This window comes from Xyrauchen texanus, chromosome 45 (assembly GCF_025860055.1).
Source record: "Xyrauchen texanus isolate HMW12.3.18 chromosome 45, RBS_HiC_50CHRs, whole genome shotgun sequence".
Classification (NCBI taxonomy): Eukaryota; Metazoa; Chordata; class Actinopteri; order Cypriniformes; family Catostomidae; genus Xyrauchen; species Xyrauchen texanus.
Window position 1 is genome coordinate 2953199 of NC_068320.1, and position 13115 is coordinate 2966313.

General features: G+C 35.4%; 1 protein-coding gene across 4 annotated transcripts in view; it reads right to left on the reverse strand.

Annotated features, from left to right (window-relative positions):
- Positions 1 to 2660: 2660 nt before the first annotated feature.
- The window catches only part of LOC127637785 (GRAM domain-containing protein 4-like), a 108353-nt gene continuing 97898 nt past the window's right edge, over positions 2661 to 13115 (reverse strand). For all 4 annotated transcript variants that reach the window (XM_052119057.1, XM_052119056.1, XM_052119058.1 and 1 more), the window contains 5 exons: positions 9686 to 9830; positions 9491 to 9584; positions 9269 to 9359; positions 4248 to 4316; positions 2661 to 4125 (listed from right to left, as the gene is read on the reverse strand). In XM_052119057.1, the coding sequence (XP_051975017.1) occupies positions 4027 to 4125; positions 4248 to 4316; positions 9269 to 9359; positions 9491 to 9584; positions 9686 to 9830 (498 nt within the window). In that variant the 3' untranslated portion in view covers positions 2661 to 4026. The remainder of the gene's footprint in view (positions 4126 to 4247; positions 4317 to 9268; positions 9360 to 9490; positions 9585 to 9685; positions 9831 to 13115) is intronic.

The following is a 13115-nucleotide window of genomic DNA, read 5'->3' on the forward strand; positions in this document are numbered from 1 at the left end:
TAACACAAAACCGACAAAGTATCCAAAGAGTATCGCCTGTTATACATACTATGTGTGTTATAAACTTAAATGTTATGAAATCTATCAAATGCGATGCGCCTCATCTCTCCTCTCACTGCGGCTCAAGCACCCAGTGTAAAGACTTCAACATGAAGACACAGTTTGTGTAAACAGCCATAAAAAAAGTATGTACTTGTCTTCCTGCCAAGCTGTAGAAAGTGTCTAAATGATTGTTCCAAAATTGTTGTATACAGTCAAGGTCAAATCCAGGCTACACTTTTCATACTACGCTAATCTGCTAACCGGACACCAAAGTGCACCCCGTTCACAATCGTTGTGAAAAACAAATGCAGTTCTTCAGTTTATGGTAGAACAAAAATGTTGGTATTGTATTGCATTTACCTTTACAGCCATATAGCAGATGAGCTGCTCTTTTGTGGCAAGGATGTTTAAGAAGGTTTTTACATTTGCTCATCTGAAACCATTTAGGTAGTTTATTCAACCAAAGCAATGAAAGGTTTTATGCTCATAGTCACTGTTCACATAAGTGTGAAGGGTGAAATCTCATAAACCTGTCAGGAAATGTACAGTACAGGTCATATTACACCTCAAAACCAAGAAATAAAAATAAGAAATTGTAAATAAAATGAAGCTTGAAGTTAGGACCAATCTAATTTGTTTGTGTATTACTTTCATAGCATTTAAGCACCAACTATGAAAAGAAAGCTCTCATTATCGTTATGAGAAAACATCTCATTCTCCATGTAATAGAAAAAATAACTACTGAAATATATTATTCAAATTGTGAAGTACATTTTATGAGCTTTATGCTTAATTAAACTTATGCTTAATTTAATTATATTAAATTATCATGAAAATAGGCTTAATTTCATTTATGCTAAATATATTTAAAAATATATATATAGATATATAATTAAGTTTTAATATGACAGACTATCGCAAGCCCTTTTGGCATTCAACAATTTTGATTTCTCTAGTTAAAATGCTCATTCTTGATATCAGCAATGAAATTAGTACAAGTGAAAGTGTGTATTTTTTCAGTAATTACATTTGGACTAGTAAAACTTAATTGATAATATAAAAAAATGACATCATCAATTGCAGAAATACCATTTCTTAGTATCAAAAATGGAATTTCAACTAGTAAAAAACAAATGTATTGTTATCTGTAACTGCATTTTCACTAGTAGAATTTCAAAATGATGTTATTCACTCCTGTTCAAAATGTAATTACAGATACCTATAATTCATTTCTTACTAGATTATGCTACTAGTTAACAATTTCACATATTAGCTATGTACTTCTTATTAGTAAAAAATTATATATTTTTTTATTTCAATGACTACATTGCTACAAGTACAAATATATATTCCTGATTGGATTACAACTAATACATAAATACACATTTTATACCTGTAAAATAATAACAATTTGTTAGATTAAAAAGTTATTTCATATATCTTAAAAGGCATAGTGACAAGTGAAGAACAAATTTTAGATATCAAAAATTAGCATTACTTATCCTGCACGATTACATGTCGAATGGGCTTACGGTACGCAGACATTTCTTTGTGAAACTCCCCAAACAATTGTGGTAAAGAGTGAAGAGTGTCAAGACTGTTGTCAAGATGAGAGAAATATAAATAGTCTTTGTGTGAGCAGTATTCACACTGTGAGCATAAAATGTTCTAATGACTTTGTTGTAAAACTTAATTCAACTTTATGTAGTAATAGTTTAAAAGGTGCAAAAGCATTCATGAATAACAAGTGTAACATGTCAGCGACATAGCAGTCATTGACACTACATGCATGTGAAATCCTCTGGAAGAAGCAGCTTAGGGACATTTAACTTAACTGTGTTTGACGTTGTCCAGATCAAACTAGGGTTTTTAAACTTAAGCAAATCAATTATCAATCAATCGGATAGCATGATTCTGCTGGCTGCCACAACAATTTACACTAAAGGCATTATAAACATTAGAAACTTTTTCTGCTAAAAAACACCTGAAGCACACTTTGTTGAGAGGTATAGCAAGCCTTTCCGATATTTAATCATGTGAAGTATGGATGGCCGTATTACTGAAAATTAAATCATTAAATACTCTACCGGTCAAAAGTTTTGAAACACTTGACTGAAGTGTTTCTCATGATCTGAAGGTGTATGCTTAAATGTTTGAAATCAGTTTTGTAGACATAATTATTTGTGCCAACATATTAATTTATAAAACAAAGTTTTTTTTTTTGTAATTGATGACTTGGACCAAATAATAAAGGAAAAATGGCAAATAAGTGCCCAACATAGATGTGAACTCCTTCAATACTGTTTAAAATGTTTACTTGATACCCTCAAGAAGTTGCTTGAAAACATGTCGAGTAAATTTCTGTAAATTCTGACTATTTTGAAGATGCTAAAATATAACACAGTTTTCATTTATTTTGGATTTTGTTTAGCCACAATATAATTCCCATAGTTCCATTTCTATTATTCCATAGTTGTGATGACTTTACTATTATTCTAAAATGTGAAGAAAAAAAAAAGAAAAAAGAATAATTAATATATATATATATATATATATATATATATATATATATATATATATATATATATATATATATAATAAACAATGAGTGTGTTTCAAAACGTTTGACCTGTAGTGTACATTATAAAATTGTTAAAAGACACTATAAAAACACTAAATCAATAACTGTTCCTTGTATTTCATTTTAGCATTATTTTTAGGTTGATTTTTAATTTAAGCATAAGCTTTGTACCTTTACATTTTCAGGTCTACAGTTATCGTCACATCACTCAACGAAAGCATTGAAAAATCTATTTCTTTGGACTTTTTAGTTAGTGAGTTTAGTGTTTTTCACCGCATCTATGGATGAGCTTGATTCAACAAGAGATTTTCTTTTAACTCTTGCAGATGAAGTTGCCAACCAAAACGTTGACATTCGCTTAATTTGAACCCATTCAGAAAATGTTAAACATGTTAAAAATAAATGTTGTAAATGACAGTAACATTGATTAAGGTGTGTGGACTTTAATCAGCATTGAGGAGTATGTTCGACTGGACAGTGCACAACATAATTTTGATTCTGTGAGAGAAGGTCTTTATGGAAGAGGACATCTAATTACATATATATCTGGAATTCATTCATTGCAAATTATTAAATGTCAAAAGTGCTTGCGATACGAGAGGTGAAATTATATGAGTTTGTGCACAAACACAAAACATTTAAACAAATGTAAAATAAAAAAGGCTTTTCTTTGTTTATTTGTAAATTGCATTAAAAAATAGTTGACTCAAAAATCTTAATTTTACCATTATTTACTAACCCTCATGCTGTTGCCATTATTTTTGTCAAACCTGGAGGAATGGGTCCTCACACGCCATATTTGAATATTCACAAATACACATGAGATTTGAGAGCTACGTCGGAGGGGAATACATTCAGCAAATTTGAAAGTACCTCACACAAAACTATCAGGCTATTTCAGAAGACTTATATTGCACAAGTCATACAGTATTACATTTAAGAGACTTTTATTCTGCTTTTTCATTCTTTTTGGAGCTTGGCAGAAAGACACATGGCTTGGAAAGACATGAGGGTTAGTAAAGTATTGTTTTTATTTTGGGGTGAGCTATTCCTTTAAGATTTATATATCACCACTGTAACATCTCACAGGATAAAACTAAACAGTGGCATGGAATTAAAATCACTGCGAGAGACAAGTACAAAACACAAAGTCTGTACACCGTCTAGTGTGCTCATCTTGTAAACAGTCACAGTCAGATGACACGGAGATGCCACCTACATCCCTACAAGTTGTAAATGTCCCTGTTGAGATGCAGCGCTCTCACTGGAATGTACTGGAACTGTAGCCTGTCACATCAGAAGATGACAATTATCCAATCACAGTTGATTAAAGTGAATGAGACAGGAAACACTTGTCCCACCCTTCTCCAAATGAGACATCCTTTAGAAGGTGGAAGTGCGAGTTACGTCTCAGGGTTGGCTGTGGTCATGATCTTTATGTACTGGGTGAAGATCGTCTCAAAGGCCTCGTCTCTGTGAATCATGGCACCAAACACCAGCGGCTGTAAGGCGTGTGAAAACAGTTCACCATCAGAATTCACTCAATTATTCAGCAAAGCAACAAGTGAGAGAGCATAATAGTTTTAATGAGGGTGACGTCACTCTAAAAGAATGTATGACATACCTTCTGTGTTGATGGAGTAGCGATAGAGATGCCCATTCCAGACCCAGGCAGAACTGATAAAACCTTGTACTATGAAAACAAGAAAAAAAATTATTGGTTAGATCTGCCAATAGTCGATGCATTAAGAATTACATCATTACCTGCAGAAATACCCATTCTTGTTATCAAAAAATAAAAATTATCTATATCTGTAACTGCATTATGAATAGTATGATGTATTCACAAATACGTCACATTAATTGATGTCTGCAATTAATTTCTTACTAGTTAAAATTCCAATTTCATATTTAAGGAATTAACTCCATACTAGTAAATATGCTATTTTTTTATATCAATAAATATGTCGTTACTAGTGCAAATGCTCATTCCTGATTTCAAAAATGGAATCAGCAAAACTTATAACTTTCGAAATCTGTAATTTGGTTTTCACTAGTGGCCAAAATCATGTGCACAGATAGCTGTCAAAAGCTGCTGGACATTATTGCCTACCACACTGCCACCAGTGCCTTCAGTTTAGCTGTGGGGTCATCAGCCGGGAGCCAACCATCATAGATGTTTTAGCAATGAATCCTGGAAATGTAAGTGTAAACATAGTTCTAGCAGGAAGATCTCTGGATTAATTCTATCAGGCATCCATCGAATCAGGTGCCTCACACTGTTTGCATACTTCTGTGTTTTCACCCCCCTCCACTCCATCACCACCAGTTTAGGTTCCTGTCCTGGGCGGGGGTAAGCTCCACTCCCCTGCCGTCATTGCCTCCGGCAGGATCTGATACTCCGATGCTTGCTGAGTTCAAGCAAGCATCGGAGTGATGTACCATGCGACAGGACTAACGCCAAATTATATAAGTATCTTTTAGTTCGTATTTACTCAAGGTCCTAGTTAGCGCTAGTTAGCGCAGGACCGGATTGTGCCACCACCTGTACTGTCCTTGCACCAAGGCAGTCTGCAACAAGCCAACATGTGCCGCAGATTCACTCTTGGGGCCTCACAGAAGGGAACTATTTCAAAGGCTTGAAAGTGTGTTATAGGTGGATCTTATTAAAAAAATTTGACATGGCCTGAGGTTACAGGTCAGCCCACCCTAAAGCTCTATCAGATGTACCCTCCCATACTGCCCGGTGCCCTTGCTGCTGCTGACTGACTGCTCTAATAATATACCTTTCTTTTTCCATCCTAGATTCTAATGTAACTACAATTGCTTTACTCCGCTTTCTGTAGGCTGCTGACCACAGTTTGGGTGCCACCCACCATCCAAGGTCTGATCTTCCTGACTGGGTTATTCCAACAATTTCATGGTGCTTCAACCTTGAAACTGCTGAGTTTACAACCTTCTCCACCTTCCAAGTGTGGCCTGTTCAGACCTGGGCTTGACCAGTACTCACAAACTGGTCTGTCGATTCCCATGTCTCTAACACCAGCCTGGTCTTATACTGCTTGTAGCCACGGTGATGGACTTTTGTGGCAGCTGTAAGCCAGTTATTCCAAATAATACTAAATCTGAAAGACAACGCGAGCAAGCAATGTTCCACTTCCTGATGTAACGGTTGGCCTTGGTCTCCATCCTTGCTACTGCCACTGCAGTGATCTCACACATTTGTAGAGGCCACATCAGGCAATAATACAGTGTAAATTGGTAACACCAGATCTTCAGGACAAACATTGCCATGTGTTTGTCTGAAAGATTTGCTATGTATTCATTCTCTCCCTAAACTTTGAAAAAGCTGCCCTGACAGCACAAGGATTCTTTTTCCATCCACCTAAAATTATATCTGGTCATTCCTCACTCCCTACGATTAAAAAAAGTCTATGCAATTTAGATTTAGTCTTCATTCTGGCCCATGCCAATAGCTCTTCCAGCCTTTTCAAGAGTTGATTTGTACATGCATCTGTCTGGAGGATGCTTGTGATGTCACCCATATACTGTAGCTGCGCAGAGCTGGCAATCTCACCCCAGACTGTGCACAGATTCACAGGGCTGACTGTCAGGCCATCTGTCTTTTAAAGGCAGCTGTAAACATGATGGGAGAGATAGAAAATCCCATCACTATTATTTTTTTCAGTTGCTGCCAACCAGTTGTGTACTCCTGTGTGGTGTGCGATATCTTCAGGTCCCCTTAGTAATTGTCCAAGCCTTCTGGCATCTTGTTTCTATGTATTCATTCTTCAGGAGGTAGTCAGACATCCTCCTTGCTCCACATCCTCCAGATTCAGTAGAGCAATACTTTAACTAGTGTAAGTGGATTCCAGTTCCTTGGATGTAAAGATGTAGACTGATTTTTGCCGCTCCAAAAGGTATCCACTGCTTCTTCCAAGCAACTCTCAGAAGTCTTCATAATGGTTTAAGAACCGTGGAGCACTTCTTAGACAGGCTATATGGTGTATCATTCGGGCCTGGGGCTAGAGTTCTACTAGCTCTTTCTACCACATGCCTAATCTTACTCAACTTAGGCAGAGCTACATCAAATTCCACTACTAGCTCCACAGGCCATGGGACATAGCGGGGGGAGTCAAGCAGGCTGTGTGTCTGTGGGGATCACCAAGTTGCACCAAGTTTTCAATTTCAAATATCTTGAAATGTCTTTCAGAAATCAATAAATTGATCAGTAATTAACCCTCTGGTGTCGCTGGCGCGTCCTGCTGGATTTTTCCGTCATTACAGCGGAAACAACATAAAATTATCTGTCATTTTTGGGCATACAGATAATTGTAAGACATCAAAGACTATAAAGGGTCTACTTTTATTTGTTTACACTCACAATAAGTGCTTTTGTAAAATAAATAAAAGAAAAAGGGTGAGCTGTCAGCAGTCTCTGTGTTTGCAAGCATATCTGAAACACGTAAAAACAATGTACTGAAACTCTGCGAATAATTATCACACAAACATGAAACGTCTAAAGAAAGCTTAAAATGTCTACTTTTAAATAAAACAATTACATTTTAAAACAAATATTCTCCTGCAATGTAATCTGTATGAAACAAAGTGATGTACATTTTTCCTAGCTCAGCTAATTATCTCTAATGTGATCCCACCAACCAGCAGAGCGCACTATTCATACGCTAATGTGCTGAGGCGATCAAATCAAATGGTAAACGCCCCCGACTGTGCCTTAAAAACAACAAGTCCATAAATGTTTCTGCACGTTTGAAAGACAGCACGACACACAAGTGAGAAAACTCCTAGATAGTGACAAAGAGTTACAATTTTCCTCAGAAGAAGAGCGGGACTCTGATGAACGTTTGTATTTTGAAGAGAGACTTGATCCAGCAGAGGACCCAATTTCGGACAAGTAAGTCATTTAGTTTTAATTAGTTGACATGCTATTTTATATAAACATGTACATATTTTACTAGTGGGACTGTTTCCAGACTTGCCAACCAGGATTCAGAGTATTGAAATTTGAAATATGTCCTAATAAGCAAGTTTTAGTTACATATAAATGTTGTTTTGGCTAAAGCAGGTATTTAAATTGTATGCTGTATGATATAAAAATAATATTTTTATAAGATAATATAAAATAATATATATAAGATTATATTTTAACTAGTGTTTATGCTGCCTCATTATCATCAACAAAGCTTGTGCTTGCAAATATGTGTTCAGGTGTAAATTAGTAAAATGCACTTTAAATATGCCAATATTAGAAAATCACCATCTTATAATGATTCTGAAGTATCATGTGACACTGAAGACTGCAGTAATGATGCTGAAAATTCAGCTTTGATCACAAATTGCATTTTTACAATATATTCAAATAGTAAACTGTTCTTTTAAATTGTAAAAATAGTTCAAAATATCACTGTTTTTAACGTATTTTGGATCAAATAAATGCAGCCTTGGTGCGCAGAAGAGACTTCTTTTAAACGGTAGTGTAGGTCTAAAATTAAGTAAAGTCTTTATGTAAAGAAAATGTATAGTCAGATTACTTCTTTTAACTTAAAACTTGATTTTGATCATTAAGTCTCCTCATATTCATTATCTTTCTGTCACATTCCTCATTGATAGGCCCAGGGGAGGGGTCTTTTGTCTCCACAGGTGTGAATTACAATCCCTATTCATGATAATTCACACCTCCTCGCATATGACCTTTCTAACACAAAGTGTCTTACAAAAGTTCAATTACTATTTTGTTTTGTATGAATGAGTGATCAGGATGGTTTTCACATCATTTTGTAACAAAACCGCTAGGCTATAAGATCCACTTCTCAAAAGCCTTGTGGACAAATGTTTAGTATGTGTTATATGGCCTTATTTCAATGACTTAAAATTTTTTTTTTCAAATACCACGCATAAATGTTATTTCCTCAAAAATACAAACATGTACACACATGTTCCTCACGTATTATTGTAACCCAGTTTGTGCTGAATACAGTGTTATCAGACTTTAGCCATTAGTGTGTTTTTAAGCAACTGAAAAAAGCACAAATGTCAAGGCATGTCAAAACTTCTCCAAGGCCCAAAACACCCTCAGACCCCAGAGGGTTAAACACATTTAACCTAGTAAAAACCAAATTCCAGATATACAAAATTTGCATTTTTACTAGTTTTTTATTTCATTGTTGATATTGGGGATGGACATCTGTACTTGTAAAAAAAATATTTAATTAAAATATTTATAATAGAAATCTCAAATTGTGTTTTGAACAGGAGTGAATGACAGATCATTGTGAAGTTCTATTAGAGAACATTTTTTACTAGTTAAAATTCTAAATCCGTTATCAAGAATGGGTATTTCCGTAAGTAATTACATAATTTTTGATATTAAGAATTATTGTTTTTCTAGTGCAAACATAATTACTGATATCAAAAATGGGCATTTTCACTAGTAGTAATTCCATTCCTGATATCAAAACTTAGTATTTTAATTATAGTAAATCAACCTGCAAATGGCTTACTTATAGTTGACTTTGCATATTAAGCTGGTATAAAATAAAGCATGTTAATATAAAATTGAAAGTAAACCTTATGTAAAAGCTTGTATTTCTGAGGTTTTAGTTTTTGAGTCTATGTGCTCAATACCTTCTGTATATCTGTGATGTCCACCAGTTTGATGACTTTGTTCTTCTTTGAAGAGCCTGATCTTGAGCTGGAGCTCTCAAAACACAGGTAGCTTATGGAAGTAGAAATATACTGTTATTGCATTAAAATAGATCATTACAAAAGTTCTCAATGTGTTAAATTATGATGTTAATGATCTTCGACAATTAAACACCATTGATATAAAGCTGATGAGTTTCTTACTTCTCCGTGACGTAGAGCATCCCATTGCGAATGTAGTCGGTGGGCATCTTCCTATCTCTGTTTATCAGACAACATCTCCATCCATTCTCACACACTGAAAGAACAGACAAGCCATCAACCACACAATTTCTTTCTTTTCTAACAATAGACAGAGAAGTGACCATTCCTTTTATTAGTCCATTACAAAGTTCTCACCAGGCAGAGGTCTCTCGTTCTCTGGCAGGTTGAAGATCTCATGGAACGTTCCTTTCTTTGTGTTGTGTGAACGGGCGCTCTCCTCTTCACGGGTCACTCCGGCCGGGATGGTGGCTAAACTGCTCCGTGACACCACCGGCTGATTCTGAACACAAAGAGGGAGCTTAATCCTACAACAACTTGAAAAACATCAACTGACCCTCTCAGCCGTAACATGAAAGTCACATGAAATATCAATTTGCAACCCATTTTACTTCCATAATGCAATACATTTCTGGGTAAAACATGTTATACAAAGAGAGAAATTTTTTTTTGTTGAACTTCGATTTAATTGGATGGTTAAAAGTGGGCTTTCCATACCACAATGAAGTGAGACATGAAAGTGAGTTTGGAGTGATTGAGGAGCAGCACTCACCTGGTGAAATGCCTTTCTGAGGAGGCTTTTTGTACCGGTGTGTGATGACAAAATGTCAAGTTCTCAGCATCTCCACATACTGTATCTATATGGTAATGCTTTATTTAAAATGTATCATTATTTGCAATTATTGCCATAACCGTCAATGCATTCTTGTTAACCATCATAGAAAGTGTGAGTTAACTATTGGCAAAATTTTAGAAAGGCTACATTCCTTACAACAGTAGCCTAAAACCATTATTAAATAGTTAAAAAGAGTGCAACAGTGCTCGCCCACTTTTTCAGCCATCTTGGTTACGGAAGTATTTTCCCCATTCATTTTTTTCCCCATAGGGATTGCATAAAAACTTTTTTTTTTTTTTAAAGCTCTAAGTCATGAACCAAACCAACCGGCTCTGTGATTAAAAACTATTTTGAAGCAAAAAAGTATTTGAAAATCAGAAAGACAAAGGTACAAAGACTGTGCACGTAATGTCTTGAGGGAATGAACTACAATCCCATTAAACACTGCAAATGACGTAATCAAAATACAAAAACATAGAAAAATATAAAACCAGTACCAATATATTTTTAATTTATAGAAAAATATTCAGATTGCGCCAGTCACAGTGTGTCATGGAAGTGGGCAGTCCCTGCAGAGCTCTTTTGCAGTGGTTTGTTTGCCAGAATACTCTAATTGGTGGATTTTCCCCATAGGGGTAATGTAGTTCTTAACCAGGAATTCCCTATTCAACATGACTTGTAAAGCTGAAATAACACCGACTGATGGCTTCAACAGGAGCATATACAAACAATCAACAACCTCGGAGCCCATGTCTTTCTTTTAAATGTTTTATAAGTTATTGTTAAAGGGGTCATGTCATGCTTTTATTTTATCATAATGTAGTATTACATTACCATTTTCCACCCTGTCTCTGGCCCTCTGTCTAAAACACTTGGTTTGTGTGTACTTCCCCTTTAAGACTTTAAAATCAACAGACACGCCAACTGTCTGTTGATTTAACGCCGATTGGTTTAAATTTTTGCAGCGCAAAAACTCCCTGCAATTACACTCGTCGAACTGTTTTTTCCAAGACTGAATGAATTAAAACATGCAAGTGATTTACTAATTCCCCAAAAAGCACTCAATCCAGGCATATAGCCATACAGTATATATTTATGTGAAGCACGAAATTAAACTACTACAGATGTTCGACTGAAATAACACTAGAAAACTGAACAGCACTGTCGCTCCCCAACTATGTTATTAGGCATACAAGATTTGGTTAATAAATAAATACAGTTGTCCTGGCAAAGTATACTTCATTTTCTTTCTTTCAGACAGATAAAACATTAAAGTTAACTTCGCAACTCACTGTGTACAATATAGTTGGCACTGCTCCATCTTTAAATATAAATGTCTTTACAAAGCCTGAATCTTGGTTTTCAAAAGAATCCATGTGCCAAATAAACGTAATCCCAGATTGACGCATTCAGGAATTTCATTTGAATAAGCCAATCATTCCTAATGTGGGGATACTTCAGAAGGCTATTAAGAGATGCAGTTTTTCCACAACCAGAAACAACCAAATTTGGGGGCACATCTTTTTGTTGGTTAAAAGCAAACTACAGTAACAACAGAATCACTTCCAGAGTAGGAGTATTTCAGAGGCTCTCTATTTCGCAACGATTACTAGTGGTGTAAATCGTTCATTTCATCACCATACGGTCTTGTATCGATTCTCTTGGTCTGCGATCCGATATTTACAGACACTTCAAAGTCATGATACGATTTTGAATTGATTTGATTCAGGGCCCTGCGATCGATATTCCGATATCATGTGCCTGTTTTATTTTTATTTTGTTATTTGCCCTCAAATATAACCTAAATATAATTTTTATATTTTATTGAGCTCTCAGAAAAGTGCAAATTTAGTATCCACATTGGGACATCCTCAACAAAATAAGGTACTTCAGATGTTGAAAAAACATTCACACTGATCATCATCCGTTTGTTTACAGCTTATTTTTACAGCAGAGTTTAATTCAATTCAAAGTACTTACATACGATCCGGGTATCGTTCGTTCATTTGTTTTTGCTTTCATATATAAAAACGAAAAAACGAGAAAACAACTCCTTTTTTCGTTTTTTCGTTTTTTTTGAAAAACGAAAAAACTAAATTATGACTTGATTTTTGGTTTTCCCGTTCTTGCACGGAAATCAGAAAAACGACTTGATATTCTGATTTTCCCCTGTGGGTGGGGCTAAATCTGATTGGCAGGATATGCATTCATTGTTTTTCAAATTAAGAGTTTTCCAAACACTGTATTTGTTAGCCTGTAAAATTAATAGTCTATATGCATGCTATTTGTCACCCAATTATTTGGCTTCACTGACTGAAAAAATCTATTGAAATAGCCTAAATGTAAACATGTTCACGCATTGAAGTTGTCACGGTGGTTATCAGACAAAAGGCTGAATGGAGAGAAGGCCCTTCTTATAGTTTATATTGCATTCCATCGCAATATAGGTTACTTTTGCCGTCCCTATACTCCTGCTCACTACAGTTTTGAGGATGCCTTTCAAGACAGTCATTGGCAAACTCCTACAGTAGTCAACCAAAATGCCTATTATCGCCAAGAGAAAAATAAACCAGTCGCATTTCAAGTCATTCACGAAATGATCGCCAGGTGGCGTAAATGGATATTGTGCAAAACAGCAGCAATTGCCGCATTTTGAAATGTAAGTGGGGTTAATGTCAATTAACAGTAAAGATGAAATACTACAACTATGGTAAACAGAATAAAACATTCTTAGCCCAGAAAAATAGAAAAAATAGAGACAAGAACAATATATAGCCTATATATTTCATATTGTAGGCCTATCTTGACGTCGGTTGGCGACATAAGCCTATTCCCGGGCCGGGGAGCAGCGCGATAACAAAAAAAAATCAAATATAAATTAGGTGCAATTAAGCTGATATTTTTTTACTATTCTATTGAGGAATGAAAGAAATGAAGAGCGCTTCTCGCTCA